At 48.1% G+C, this 14,814-nt stretch overlaps 2 protein-coding genes across 4 annotated transcripts; one reads left to right on the forward strand and one right to left on the reverse strand.

Annotated features, from left to right (window-relative positions):
- The first annotated feature begins 5,527 nt into the window (after positions 1–5,527).
- Positions 5,528–9,920, forward strand: LAMTOR4 (late endosomal/lysosomal adaptor, MAPK and MTOR activator 4). Of its 3 annotated transcripts, none has more exons than XM_036280242.1 (4): positions 5,528–5,642; positions 6,149–6,229; positions 9,138–9,255; positions 9,580–9,920. In XM_036280242.1, the coding sequence occupies exons 1-4, from the start codon at positions 5,640–5,642 to the stop codon at positions 9,624–9,626; spliced, it is 249 nt and encodes an 82-aa protein (XP_036136135.1). In that variant the 5' UTR covers positions 5,528–5,639; the 3' UTR covers positions 9,627–9,920. The 3 variants fall into 3 exon arrangements, with proteins under 3 accessions (XP_036136135.1, XP_036136134.1, XP_036136136.1); XM_036280241.1 differs by having other exon boundaries at positions 9,597–9,920; XM_036280243.1 differs by lacking the exon at positions 6,149–6,229 and having other exon boundaries at positions 9,597–9,920.
- Positions 9,921–10,154: 234 nt separating this feature from the next.
- On the reverse strand, positions 10,155–14,736 carry TRAPPC14 (trafficking protein particle complex 14). Its single transcript, XM_036280240.1, has 11 exons — positions 14,127–14,736; positions 13,836–13,931; positions 13,599–13,728; positions 13,349–13,435; positions 13,083–13,203; positions 12,844–12,991; positions 12,632–12,714; positions 12,391–12,554; positions 11,438–11,592; positions 11,003–11,196; positions 10,155–10,895 (listed from the first exon to the last, which is right to left on the reverse strand). The coding sequence occupies exons 1-11, from the start codon at positions 14,535–14,537 to the stop codon at positions 10,742–10,744; spliced, it is 1,743 nt and encodes a 580-aa protein (XP_036136133.1). The 5' UTR covers positions 14,538–14,736; the 3' UTR covers positions 10,155–10,741.
- Between the last annotated feature and the right edge of the window lie 78 nt (positions 14,737–14,814).

Genomic DNA, 14,814 nt, shown 5'->3' on the forward strand with positions numbered 1-14,814 from the left:
CCCTGCCTATAATCTGTAACCATTTTACTCATTGATATTCCCTTTACCTAATTTCCCAACCATTTTATCCATTGATATTCCCTTTGCTTACTTCCCCATATAATATCCAATATAAGCGACTGGCCATTATCGGGGTACAGAGCAAATTTTTGCAGGATGACCTGGCTGCTCTCCCATACTGCCGGCGATATTGGAATAAACACTCATAAAAGATTCAACCTTGTATCTGCTTAATTGATTCAAGAAGTGACAAGCAGTCCCAACCTATTGTTGTTTAGTTTCAACTGTTCATAATGCTACTCACCTCAAAATAACAAAGCCACAGGTCTCATTGTAGCTGGCATAGGGGTCGCCATCAGCTTAGCAGCTCCATGGGGAGAGTTCGCATATCATGAAACCACCTTAAGAAATTTAATGGACAGAATAGCTGCCCTAAAATAAGGTACTAGTGATGCCCTCCAAAACTTAATGGCAGTGTCTAGATTCTCTTGCTAATGTTAAGCTAGATAACAGATTAGCCCTCAATTACCTACTAGCAATAAAAGGGGTATGCACAGTCATAAACCAAATCTCCTGCACTTACATTAACTATTCAAATCAAGTAAAAGAAAATATATTTTTAAAAGCCTATGACCAAGCCACCTGGCTTCATAACTTTAAAAGGGGAAACCTGCCCTGGCTGGTTTGGCTCAGCGGTTAAAGTGTGGGTTAATGTGTCTCTCTCACATCGATGTTTCTCTCTCTCTTTTCACCCCTCCCTCCCGCTCTATCTGAAGATAAATACAAAACATAAATAAATAAATAAATAAATAAATAAATAAATAAATAAATAAATAAATGGGAAACCTTCTGCCAGCTCAGTCTGGAGGCTACAAAGTCTGCTCTCCCCTCTATTACCTGGTTTTTACCCCTGCTTGGGCCCCTAGCAGTTATAGTTCTCCTCCTCATCTTTTTAACCTTCTCATCAAATTTGTTGCCTCTAGGATACGACAATTCCATGTCTAGATGATGACACTTTGGGAATTCCGGCCCTTCCCTACTTTAGAAGAATCAGTCAATGGCCTCTCTGTGTGAAGGACAAACACATGCTACCCCAGCTTTTTTTTTTTCTTTTTCTTTTTGTTTGCTTGGAAGATTTTTTTCCATCCCTTCACTTTCAACCTATGTGAGTCTTTTGTTGTAAGGTGTGTCTCTTGTTAACCACATATAGATGAGTCATGCTTTCTTATCCAATCAGCTACTCTGTGTAGTTTTATCAGAGCATTCAATCCATTTACATTTAAGGTGATTATTGATATGTAACTTATTTATTGCTATTTTTGTTTAGTGTGGTTCTATTTTTCTTCCTATTTCTCCTGCTAATTACAGCAGTCCTTTTAAACATTTCTTGCAGTGCTGGTTTGATGCTAATGTATTCCTTTAGCCATTTTTGTCTGGGAAGCTCTTTATTTGACCTTCTATTTTGAATTATAGCCTTGCTGGGTAGAGTAGTCTTGGATTCAGATCCTTGTTTTTCATGACCTTGATTACCTCATGCCATTCCCTTCTGGCCTATCACAGTGGGCTTTGGAGCCTGCCAAATTCTCCCTGTGGTGGTGTTGTTTTGCTGTTTGTGGCTCCCTCTCCTTGGTTTAAATAAGCAAAACACCACTGTCAAGTCTTACTTACTTGGTTAGAGTTACTAGCCCCGGAATGGTTCAGTTATCCTCCAGTGTTTTGCCTGGAGGCTATCAGTAGTGGTTATTTGAAGAGCCTTAGGGTCTCAGTTGAATGAAAAACTCCCTCAGGTGCTCAGTGTAATGGGATCTCCCAAGGGTGGGGCAGATGCTTGGTTGTTAATGACCCTCAATTTGCATTTCAGTGGTCCACCGGGTGGGGTTGAATCTCTGAGGGAGGAGCTGCTCCCTCTCCCCAGAGCCCTGGGAAAGAGTAAGATGGGCACAGTCCTGCGTGGCTGCAACTCAGCAAAATCTCTGAGCGCCCTTCAAATCCCAAGCATCCCCACACAGTTCCAGTCCAGTCTGCCCTCCCTCTGTCGGAGCCCAAGCTGAGTGGCTGTGGCTATTTTAGCGTCTGTCCCAGCTATGCACTGTGGAGCCACTTGGGAATTTAACTTGAGGGCATTGCTCAGAGCTAAGTCTGTTGCTGTCAATGGGCTCCCAGCCCCTCTCTCACACCTCGGCAGTCCTACCAGGATCGAGTCAGTGTTCCTGGTTATATGGTCCTCTCAAGCTACTTTTCAGTTGCTTTTTCCCGATAATTTGTCTGTATTTTAGTTGTAATTCCAGTTTGGTACTGGGAGATGGTCTGTGTAGCTTCCACTCACTCCGCTGCCATTTTGGAATCCAGGGCTATTTTCTTTTATTAATTTTTTTTTCCTTCATTGATTTTAGAGAGAGGAAGGGAGAGAGGGAGAGAGATCGAAACATCAATGAGAGAAAACATTGATTAGCCGCCTCTTACATGCCCCTCCTCTGGGGATCAGGCTCACAACCTGGGCATGTGTCCTGACCAGGAGTTGAACCAGCGACCTCTTGGTGCATGGATCAATGCTCAACCACTGAACCACACCAGTGAACAGGGCTATTTTCTTATTGATTGATTGATTGATTGATTGATTGTCTGGGTCACCCTCTCCCTCACAACTCCTTGAAAACAAAACAAAACAAAATATGTCTTGGTTTTATTCACAATTTAACCTCCAATTCCAAAAAGAGTGTCTGATACATAGAAGGTGCTCAGTTAACATTTGTTGAATGAAAGAAGGAGAAACCTTGCCTCTACATAACTAGTATGATTCCAGCTGTTGTGAAAATGAAACAATTTTAACAATGGCTAATGAGCATTGAACTGCTCAGGGTTTCTCTGTGTCAAGAAAAATGAGTGCAGGAAATTCAGTAATATTAAATATAGCTTAAAATAACAGGGAACATAGTTGGCCCATGAAGCAATGAAAAAAGCATCAGTCTCAGCATCAGCTCACTTAGACTGGACTCTGTCTCTGCCACTTGCCAGCTGTGCCCCTGTGAGCAAGGCTCAACCTGTCTTGAGTTTTCACTTCCTCATATACAAAACAGGGATACTATTACAGAGTAGCTAATGTGAAGGTTAGATGAATGCATGGATGGAAATGCTCTAAACAGTAAATACACAAAAAAGATACTATAAACTGTCATCAATACTAAGGCCAGGGAAGGCTTTGCAAATCAAATTTCTCCACAAAACTGTCTCTCTCTACATCCTTCTCCAGTTTAAATTTTACATTATAGACATACCTCTTTTGATTTATTTTTATTTTTTAATCCTCACCCGAGGATATTTTTCATTTATCTTCAGATAGAGTGGGAGAGAGGGACAGAGAGAGAAACACCAACGTGAGAGAAACACATTGACTGGTTGCCTCCTGCACAACTTCAACGAGAGCTGCGGACAAACCGCAACTGAGGCATGTGCCCTTGACTGGAATCGAACCCACGACTCATTGGTCCTGGGGCTGATGCTCCGACCGCTGAGACAAACCAACCAGGGCTAGACATACCTCCTTTTTAAAAAGACATCTTCTCACTCTGGCTGGCTGGTTTGGCTCAGCGGTTAGAGCATCAGCCTGTGGACCAGAGAGTCCTGGGTTCTGTTCCCAGTAAGTGCACAAACCTCAATCGCAGTTTGTCCCCGGCCCCTGTTGGGGTCGTGTGGGTGACATCCATTCATGTGTCTCTCTCATGTTAATGTTTCTCTCTCTCTTCCTTCCTCTCTCCCTCCCGTTCTATCTGAAGATAAATGCAAAAATGTCCTCAGATGAGGATAAAAAATAAATAAATATAAAAAGGCATCTTCTCAGGGGTGGGGGGAATAGAATGGGGAGGAGGGTGTCTAGGGGTGAAAAAGGAGAAACATCTGTAACAAAAATAAATTAATAAAAATTTAAAATTAAATTAAAAAGCCATCTTCTCTAATTAGCTCTCTCCTCAAGCAATAGTACTTAATTTTATTTTATCAAGATATAATTGATCATTTAAAAATGTATAATTCAGTTGTTGTCACATTCACAAGGTTGTGCAATCATCACCACTATATAATCCCAAAACATTTTCATCACCCCAAAAGAAACCCTATGCCCTTTAGCAGTCACTCCCTATTACTCCCTCTCCCCAGCCCCTGGCAACCATGAACTTGTTTTTGGTCTAGTTTAAACATTTCATGTAAAGAGAATCACACAATAGGTGGCTTTGTGTGTCTGATTTCTTTAACTTAGCATAATGTTTTCAATGTTTATCCGTGTTGTAGCATGTAGCACTACTTCATTCCTTTTTTTTTTTTTTTAATCCTCATCCGAGGACATTTTTCCATTTTTTGTACAGACAGAGTGGGAGGGAGAGAGAGGAAGAGAGAGAGGGAAACATCAATGTGAAAGGGACACATCGAGTGGCTGCCACCCGCACGACCAACCAGGGCCAGGGACAAACTGCAACCGAGGTACATGCCCTTAGCGGGAACCGAACCCGGGCCTCTCCGGACTGCAGGCGGATGCTCTAACCGCTGAGCCAAACCGGCCAGGGCCATTCCTTTTTTACAGTGATAATAATCCATTATATGAATGTCATTTTTTATTTATCTATTCTTTAGTTTAGGGATATTTGGGTTGTTGCCATTTGGGGGTATTATAAATTACACTGCTATAAACATTGGCATATAAATTTTTGTGTGAACATGTTTTCAATTCTCTTAGGTAGCTATCTAGGAGTAGAATTGCTAAGTCATACGTACAGTAACTCTGTATTTTACTTTTCCAGGAACTGGATGTTTTCTACAACTGTAGCACCATTTTACATCCCTACCAGCAATGTATGAGGCCCCAATTTCTCCACATGTCTCCCAACAAATACGTATTGTTTTATTTATAGAATCATCCTCCATTTTATCTACCGACACTGCCTCAGTCACATTAGTATTGCAGCAGGTCTAGAAACTATTTAAATTAAAACACAAAATTCCTATGTGACACCCATTTTAAAAAAAATGACTCCAAGGTACTGTTTATAATTTTTCCTGGCAGAGTATTCAATATTGAAGCCGTCTTGCCCAGCGGGGCAGTCAATTCACCATCACAGGGCTCCTCACAGAATCCCAGAAACACCGTTAAGAGAACAAACCCCTGTCTTAAACGGAGGGCTGTCTAGAGTAAGCGTAACAGTAGCATTTGAATAGCTTTTGACATGCACGTCACGTCACTTCACATTATTATTTTGTGGTCACCTTTGTAGACAGTCTAGCCCAAGCAGAAGCCCTGGTCCCCACCCGTCGGCACGCAGGCCCTCCTTTTCTTCCCTCCGGCCCCGCCCCTCAACGTTCACCCCTTCGCCAACACTTGCCCCTCCTTCTCCAGCTCTGGGGCAGAGGGCGGGGAGATGGGTGTTAAAGAGGGCCTGCGACCAATCCGCTTGCGTCTACGAGAAGCGGCTCTCCGCAGTGGCAGATTAAGCTTGATGACGCGATCGAGTGCCAATCCTCATTCTGGGGGCGGGACTGAAGTCCGGCAGGCGCAGGGCAGGAGGAGAAGACCGCCTGGAAGCACGTGACCTGGGTCTGGCTCCGGAAGCTAGCTATCTGGTAGGGAGCGCCCCCCACCACCTAAGGCTGCAATGGTGAGTGAGGACGCATGCGCGGGAGAACACGTTGGGGGTTCTGTGTACCTGTTCCCCAATCTCTTTGATTGCACCTTCTTGGGCCGGCACTCTGGCCTCACTTCCTATTCGCCCCTGGACAGAGGGATTGGAGATAGGAGAGGTGGCCATGTTGAGGGCTGAGGAGGGATCTGTGGTAGGGTGTCTGGTACCTAGGGGATAGTCTGCGGAGGAGGAGCTAGTCACACCGGGAATTGGAGAGGGGCTGTTGAGAGGGGGCAATGAGGCTGCGAACGCCTCCGGGGTAGCGATGGTGGGATGTGGAAGGCTCCCGAGCAGAGGATGAGGACAGATCGAGGTTCAAGAAGATCAGCATTCAAAGCCATGTAGAGGAAAAGTGTGTGGAAGGTCCCTGGCTTGAGAAAGAGAAGGTCTGGGGCAGGTCATGAGACTTGAGTTGCAGGTGAAGAATATCGAGGGCCATCCTCCTAGCAATGCTTCTGACTGATTACATCTTTACCCACTAGACTTCTGCACTGACCCAGGGGCTGGAGCGAATTCCTGATCAGCTCGGCTACCTGGTGCTGAGTGAAGGCGCTGTGCTGGCGGTGCGTTCTGGGCAAGGGAAGCCCCCCCCTCCCCCAAGTACACATTGCCCAGTTTTGCCTAATTTCCCGCTATTCTTGGTCTCAATTGGTATCATGCCTGGCATATAGTAAGCTCTTAATTAATCTCTAGAATCTTAGTTTGGTAACTGTTGAGGTAAAAGCGTTTACTAATTTTACCAAAGTGAGACAACTAGTTACAGGTTTGTTGATAACTGATATTACCCAAGTTATTTTCGAATATGTCTTTATTTGGTATTTATTGAAGAGGCTTTGTATTTTGTTACATAGTACAATATAGTGTTAGTTCTCAGGAAGTTTTTTTTGTTTGTTTTTTTTTATCCTCACCCGAGGACATTTTTCCATTTTTTGTTCAGATAGAGCGGGAGGGAGAGAGAGGGAGAGAGAGAGAGAGAAACATCGATGTGAAGGGACACATCGAGTGGCCGCCACCCGCACGACCAACCAGGGCCAGGGACAAACTGCAACCGAGGTACATGCCCTTAGCGGGAACCGAACCCGGGTCTCTCTGTACCGCAGGCTGATGCTCCAACCGCTGAGCCAAACCGGCCAGGGCAGCTCTCAGGAAGTTTTAATCTAGCTAGAGACAAGGCTTAAGGTTAAAAGTTGAAAGTAATGCTAGTGATAAAGACTACTGAAGGCTTCCAGAAAAATGAAGGATTCAACCGTTAAGGTTATAACTTGTGTTATGACAAGGAATCCTTGGAGGACATAAAAATTCATCTGGGCTTAGAGGATGGATGGTTGTGAACAGGCAGAAGAGAGGGCTGAGAGGTGGATATATTTGTGAGTTGATGGTGGGTTAATGTTGAAAAAATTTGGAAAGGTTTAGGGTAAGTAAAGGGTATGGGTAAGGGAAGATCTGATTGTGGAGGACTTTCAAGATGGGTAATCTTGAGGGTAATAGGAGCTTTGAAGGATTTTTTTTTTTTTTTATCCTCACCTGAGGACATTTTTCCATTTTTTATTCAGATAGAGTGGGAGGGAGAGAGAGAAACATCAATGTGAAAGGGAGACATGGAGTGGCTGCCACCCACACAACCCAGCCAGGGCCGGGGACAAACTGCAACCGAGGTACGTGCCTTTAGCAGGAACCGAATCCGGGTCTTTCTGGACCGCAGGCTGACGCTCTAACTGCTGAGCCAAACCGGCCAGGGCTGAAGAATTTTTGAAAAGAGACATAAGCTGCTGAAATAGTGAAGCAAAATTGTTCTATTAGGTGTGAAGATGGGCAAGAAAGGGAGGGATCCAGAAGCAGAAAGGTGGCTGCGGAAGGAAATGTACATATGAGTTTGGACTGCTGGCAATAAGAAGGAGCAAGGAGAGAAGAGAATTTAAAGGAAGAATCAGTATGTCTTTGTAGGGGACTCTAGTACACTGCTGGTGGGAATGCAAACTGGTGCAGCCACTGTGGAAAACACTACGGTATTACCTCAAAAAGTTCAAAATTGAATGGCCATTTGATCCAGTGATCCCACTTCTAAGAAACCTGAAACACCAGTCAGAAAGAATATATGTACCCCTGTGTTCATAGCAGCACTATTTACAATAGCTAAGATCTGGAAACAACTCAAGTGTCCATCAGTAGAAGAGTGGATAAAAAAACTGTGGTACATGTACACAATGAAATATTATGCAGCTGTAAGAAAGATCTCTCTTATCCTTTGAGATGGTATGGAAGGACCGGGAAAGTATTATGCTAAGCGAAACAAGCCAAGCAGAGAAAGACAAATATCACATGATCTCACTTATTTGTGGAGTATAATGAACTAAACAAACTGATGAACAAAATTAACCCAGGAGGCTAACAAGCCTCCGAGGAGGGGGGCCGGGGGGGGGGGGAGAGATAAACCACAGAACTTACATGCATGTATGCGTGACCAATGAACATAGACAGCAAAACTGGGGATGGGGCAGGGGGGAAGGGGAGGAAGGTGTCAATGGGGGGAAAATGAGAAACATCTGTAACAAAAACAAATTAATAAAAAAAATTTTTAAAAATATGTCTTTGTAATGACTAGAGATAGGTAATAGAGGAGATACTTCTCCACTCAGTTAAGACTTTTAAGCTCAAGCCTAGAATAATGTGCCTTTAATAGGAAATTATTAAAGGAAGTTGATAGAGGAATGGGAGAAGTAAGGGAGAATTTTGATGGCTTAACTTTAGACATTGAGTTTGACATAGAATAATAGCAGTTAATATATATTGCTAGGAGCTGTTCTAAGCATCTCACCAACATTATCTCACGTAACCTTCATGAGCCCATAAGATAGGTACTGTTGTCTCCAACAGATGAGGAAACTGAGGTACAGAATGTCCAAGAGAGCAAAGGGCACTGAATTTAACCTAGTGGGAGGTTCATATCAAGGCAGTAGGAAGAAATTGTGACAGTCACCACAAAAGAGGAAGCCCAAGCCACTGTGACTCATTACCCAAGGGCTAGATAATAGGTGGGGAGGGGGTCAAGGACAAAGGGATATTTGTTTCAGATTCTGTAGACAGGACAACAAGTGGGAAGACTGAGAAAAATATGGAGACTTGAAGAAGTCAGTGGTGGGTAGGCACTGATGTTTGAAAATGTGGTTTTATCAAATAAATCGGGACAGGGAGAGAAATCGAGTTTCAAAGGATTAGAAAAGAATGGTCAATAAAGAAATGGATGACTCACTGCTCATTGGGGGAATTCCAGTATAATCATGAGGACCAGTACGGCATCTAGATGGGCAATATCATCATAGAAAAGTTTTACATTTTTCAAAAACTGGGGTGACCTTTGGGGGTGCTGGGAAGTGGAGAGGAAGAGTGCGAGAGCCAAAGTGACTTCCCGGAATTCTTTCCCCAATTCTGTTCCCTAATTTCTGCCATCCTCCCTCCTCTGTCTGCATGCAGTCATCTGGGGAACTAGAGAATGATGAGCAGGCAGCCAGTGCCATCTCTGAACTGGTCAGCACAGCCTGTAGTTTCCGGCTAAACCATGGCATGAACGTACCCTTCAAGCGCCTGTCGGGTGAGTACCCTGGTGGTGGTGGTGATGGGAAGTGGGGTGCTCCCAAAGGTGGGGTGTTCTCCTGAGGGAAAAAACACTCGTCTCCCACCATCTCCCCGAGGTCCCTGGTTCTAGCCACTTTCTTCCCTTTGGGATTCACCCCTGCATCAGAACTATGAGAAAATAAGAGAAGGGGATTAAATGGAGACCTCCCATCTTCAGATCTCTGAGCTTCAAACCATCGAATTTCTTTGGCTCTTGATCCCAGGCAGTTTGTGTGACCCCATGGAAGCCATTGTACCCCACTAACTCTGTGCTCCCTTCCCTCTCCTGGGGCTTGGGAAGGTGTGTCTCCCTTCCAGTGGTCTTTGGAGAACACACACTGCTGGTGACTGTGTCGGGACAGAGGGTATTTGTGGTGAAGAGGCAGAACCGAGGCCGGGAGCCCATTGATGTGTGAGCCTGCCAAAGGCAAGAGGCAGAGGTGGATTGGGTCCGTGAGCCTCTGTGATAAGGAAGATGCAAAACTCCTCTTCTTGGCCTGCTGCTAGAACTAAGGCTTTCTGCTTACCCTCTCCCCCTACCCCATTACCTAGAAGGGCAGAGGCTTGATGACTCTGTGCTGTGTTCTGGAGAGTGAGGACAAGGGGGCCTCCCTCTTTCCTAATAAACATAAGTCTGATGTTCCCAGGTCTAGAGATGTGTGTATTTGGTGGTGGTGATGGTGGTGTTTCTACACAAGTCCTATAATTCAGCCCAGAGGAGTAGAGGTAAACCACCTCTGGACTATCAAACTTGGAGTCAAAAGAAAAAAATGGGGCAAGGGAGCTGACAGGAGTATTTGGTATGCATGCTGAAGGGAATCATTTTGAGCCCTTGGATCTCTGCTCCTTTCATCAACACACAAACAACAGTCATTCTTCTCCCTGCTGAACAGGCATTTAATAGTCTTATTTCAGTTGGAAGCAGTAGTTGGAGAATAAGTTACAGCCCCCCCCCCCCAAAAAAAACCCCCACACAACTTAAAGTGCTTCAGGCTGCAAACGTAAACATGAAGGGCAGGAGAAGGCCACCTAGCTATCACCCCTCACCTCTGAGACAGGAGGGTCATTGTCTGGGTCCCTTTACCATCACCACCCTCTAATCTCAGCCCTGGGGTGAGTAGGTGGGAAGGAATATCAGAGGCAGGAAAAACAACTTAATAGAAAGGAGAAAATACTTTGTAAACTTAGAACCAGGGAACAAGGCAGGGGAACAAGGGAGCTCTTAGAACCCTTGCCCTGACCAAGGGGTGGGGCCAGCCCCCCCAGGAATTCAAGGAAATACTGTTGGTTTAGTACTGCAGCCATACCCACCCATTTCACAGCTTCTTCAACAGACATAGACAGGCCACCCTGTTGGGCCTCCTCACCCACAGTGGGAGGCATCCCTAGGGAGGCAGAGCCTGGAACAAGGATCCCCTCTGGAGGCATTTGATTTCTGGGAGTGTAAGAGAGCTGGCAAGATGCTACTTTACAGGCTCCACCACCAGGACTTTGCACTCGCGTTTGGCAATCTTGTCCAAAGAGAGCACAGCCTTTTCTGGGGGCAGGTAGAGGGGGCGGCCAACCGGGGAGGCCACAGGAGGTGTGATGGCCCTGCGCTCCATCACACTGCCGGACCTGGGGGAAAGCAGAGGGCTCTGGTTAGAACTCAGGACCTATTCCTGCTCCCTCTCCAATTCTGGCCTCTACCAGAGTCCAGTGGAACCCCTCCGTTGGTTCCATACCTCATGAGGTGGCTGCGGGAGGGCTGCTGGTGGGAGAAGGACTGAGAGCGGCCCAGGCTAGCCTGGTGCCTCTCCACCAAGTCCCGGACAGCTGGGCTGCTAGGACTGCTCTTTCGAGAGAGGGGCCGGGCCTCAGGTGGAGGGTGGGACACACTAGCAGTGAACTGCAGCTTCAGTTTCATGTGTTGGCTCAGCTGGGGTAGAAAGACAGATTAGCATTCCCACTTGGCTTCCAGGCCCCAGACCTCCTTTCAAATCATCTTCCCCCTTGACAGAACAGTGTTGAATCTAAATTCCACTTTCCCTCAGCCTGGCTTTTTAGTGCCACCCATTATATTTCATCTCCAGAAGCTAACAGCCCTGATGCCTCCCATACTGACATCCTGTATCACCCACCACACTATCCAGCCCCTCTCCAGTGCCTCCCCAGCCTACCTCAAAGAGCCCTGTCCTTAGAGCCTGGAAGGCCACACTGAAGGTGAGTGCACTGCCCTTCCGGGAAAAACCAAGGTTGTTGAGGGGCGTGTGGCAGACAATGGAGTCTAGGGCAGCCTGCATGGCCCTGCGCTCCTCCTCACACAGCTGCTTTCCTGGGGGGTGGGGCAGAAACAGCCACTAGTAAACACATCTGTACAGTGTTTCTCAGGAAGGGGCTTCCCAGAGCACAGTCTTGTTTGATCCCCAGTCATCCTGTGGAGTAAACTGAGTATATCTTTTGCCAAATTTTATAAATAACATCTTAGCCCAAGCCAGTTTGGTTCAGTGGTTAGAGCACTGGCCTGAGGACCGAAGGGTCTCAGGTTCGATTTCCGGTCAAGGGCATGTACCTGGGTTGCAGGTTTGATTTCCAGCCCTGGTCAGGATTGTGTAGGAGGCAACCAATTGATGTGTTTCTCTCACATCAATGTTTCTCCCTCCCTCCCTTCCACTCTATCTAAAAATCAATGGAAAAATATCCTCTGGTGAGGATTAACAAAAATAAAATAAAATAAATAACAGCTTATACTTATTATGTGCTGAGGTCTAACCACTTCATATACATTACATCTTTAAATCACCCTAATAACCTCGTGGGGGCAGGGTGAGCAGTATTACTTTCTCCATTTTTAGGGATGAGGGATTTGAGGCTCAGAGAAGTTAAGTAACCAGCCTAGGGTCACACAGCTTGTAAATGATAGAAGCAGAAGTCAAACATACCAGGGAACCAGCACCAGTGTCAGTGCTCTTAAGTCATTCTGCCTCACTGTCTCTCTAAACTCTCCATCTGTGACACTGGAGACCACCCAGTTATAGAGCCAAAGCAGCCTGCCATACGTCACCCACCTCCATGACTTCTTCCTTTCCCCTCCCCTCCTTTGGTACAAGGGTACAGCCTGGCAGCAGCCTACCAGCCTGCGCATGCTCCGGGGTCCACACGAGCCTCACAGCAAGGAAGTCTTGGAGATTGTTGAGCAGCGTGTAAGTGACCGTGAAACGCTCATAGGTCCGAACTGGGGACTCACAAGAAGCAGTCATCACAAAGCACGGGCGGTCCAGGCGAATGCTGGGCAGGCTAGAAGCAGTGAGATAAGAAAGCAGGATGTATGTGTTTTGAAACAAAGGTGAACAGGGTGGTACCCACACACTCACCGGTAGTGGGTGTAGATGCTCTGGGTGAAGGGCAGTTTTGGGGTGGACCACTGAACCACAGCTATCAGGGGGACTTCTAGACCCTGTGGGAGGGACAGAGGGAACCATCCTTTGTATGAGATTCCCTCTCATCTTTCGGTACCCCCTGGCCTTTCCCTCCCACTGCATTTTCTTAACCTTTTTCCTTGAAATCACCAGCTCCTTATACTCACATCCTTGGCCCCTGGAGGTGGCTGCTCACTCCCTCTCAGCTGAAATAGGAAGTTGTGTTCCTCCAGGGCACTGAGTGGGCAGGGGAAGCAGCCAGAGGTACCAGGGAGCCGACAGAAGGAGCCCATGGAGACCTCCCCAGATTGGTGACTAGTACAGAAGAAAGAGGAGAGCTGGATCTTTCCATGTCAGAGCTCTCAGCCCCACCACTTCACAGCCCTGCCCCTCCCTAGGACCTCACCAGACATTGTCCACCAGCAGCACAGAGCCATCGGGCATGACAGGTAGATAACTGGCATTGAAGTTTGGGAGAATGCGGATATCCCAGATGGAAATTTCCTCCTGGGAGGAGCTGTTCAGCACTGTCGAAGGTAACCAGCTCAGCTTGGTGATTATCTGGACCCCTCATACTCTACCTAATCCCCCCCAAATTGGACCTATCCCCACCAGCCTGCACAGGGAGGTGCCCTTGCTGCTACCCAAGACCTGTGCCGCCAATCTGCTCACCCTTGAGAACAGTCAAGTGTTTTCCAGCCACAGTGAACTGGCGGCATTTCAGAACTGGAGGGGGCAGCAGAGTCAGCAGGGTACTCACTGCGGAAGAGGGCGGAGGCAAGAGCTGATGGGCTGGGCAGACTTCACCTCCAACCCACAGTTCTAATCTTTCTCTTTTCAGATAGGGCACTTGCCAATATCATCCCTCCATTATATTCGTCAAGTTCCAGATTCCAGCATTTTCCCCCTGAATTCTCCCAACCTTGGGCCTTGAATGCGCTCTGCTCTCCCCTGAAGGTCTCCCCAGGAAATCGGGTCTGCAGCAAGCGCAGGTAGCCTTGATCTCTGACCTCTGGTGCTTCAACCTCCCGTTTCCACACAGTTACTACAATCTGAGCACAAGGGGACACAGGGCCACAGTCAAGGGGAGACAACCAGCCAGCCTTAGAGAGGACATCTGAATTAGGACGACAGCTCAGCTCCACTCCTTGAGTCTTACCTTGGCCTTAGGTGTCCCTGGGGGCAGTCTATCCAGTGAAACAGTGAGTGGGAAGATGACCTCATCTGTGGACACAATTGGTTCCTCCACAGGCAGCTGGGGGTGTGAAAGGGGTGAAAAGGTCAGGAGAGAGGCAGCCCGCGGTGTTCTCTTAAAGAGGTGTCTGGTTCTTGCCCTCCCCTCTCCTCACTCGTCATCTGCCCCCAGCTTCCCTCCTGTTTCCCCTCCTCCCCGGCCTTTGGAGCCTAGCAAATCACCCCAGGCCAGTGCCATGTCACCCCAGCTCCTCACCGTGGTCACTACCCCTGAGGTAGCAGGGCTCGGGCCGTGGGTGAGAAGGGGGCTGCAGCCTCGAAACAACCCCCCACCGCCAGGATCCCCGCCCCCTGGGGGTTCAGGATCCTGGTCACCGAAGCCACCGCCCCCGGGCGCCCCGCCTCCGGCGCTAACCGAGGCCAGGGCAGCCAGGGCGGTTGCCAGTTCTGCCCAGGCCCCTCGAGAGCCCAAGCCCGGGCTAGCCCCGGCGCTGGAGCCCGTGCCCCCCCGGCAACGAAGCACCAGCAGGAAGCGGACAGTCTCCCCCAGGTAGAGATGGTTGCGCCGGGGCAGTGCCCGGTACCGGCCCGGGTCCCCCGCCAGCTCCGCGCGCGGCGGCAGCGGCACGGCGGGGAAGTACATCGAGTAGTCGCACTGGGACTCCATGGGGCGGCGAGGACTGCGCGGGCCGGGGTGGTGGAGAGCCAGCTGCTGGGGTAGCGGGGAGTCCCGACACCCTACCGGGACTGCGCGCGGCTGGGCCGGCCCAAAGAGACCCCCCGGGGCCGGGAACCGGGACAACGAACCCGGAACCGAGACCCCGCGGGGCCGGAACCTAAAGCAGAGCCGAATGACTGGAGAAGCCGGAAGCGGAAGGGAAGGGGCGTGGCCTGTGAGGCTACGGAATTGAGGGTGATCGGACTCTGGAGGAGAGGGGCGGGGT

The sequence above is a fragment of the Molossus molossus genome, unplaced genomic scaffold (assembly GCF_014108415.1).
Source record: "Molossus molossus isolate mMolMol1 unplaced genomic scaffold, mMolMol1.p scaffold_m16_p_3, whole genome shotgun sequence".
Lineage (NCBI taxonomy): Eukaryota > Metazoa > Chordata > Mammalia > Chiroptera > Molossidae > Molossus > Molossus molossus.

Excerpts from the sequence above, each read along its gene's own strand:
- LAMTOR4 (XM_036280241.1), top strand. Across the intron at positions 6,230-9,137 it reads GTGAAGGCGCTGTGCTGGCG|TCATCTGGGGAACTAGAGAA; the intron begins GTGCGTTCTGGG and ends GTCTGCATGCAG. Across the intron at positions 9,256-9,596 it reads ACCCTTCAAGCGCCTGTCGG|TGGTCTTTGGAGAACACACA; the intron begins GTGAGTACCCTG and ends TCTCCCTTCCAG.
- TRAPPC14 (XM_036280240.1), bottom strand. The coding sequence starts at position 14,537 with ATGGAGTCCCAGTGCGACTACTCGATGTACTTCCCCGCCGTGCCGCTG. Across the intron at positions 13,932-14,126 it reads CCTCAGGGGTAGTGACCACG|CTGCCTGTGGAGGAACCAAT; the intron begins GTGAGGAGCTGG and ends TCACACCCCCAG. Across the intron at positions 10,896-11,002 it reads TCCCGCAGCCACCTCATGAG|GTCCGGCAGTGTGATGGAGC; the intron begins GTATGGAACCAA and ends GCTTTCCCCCAG.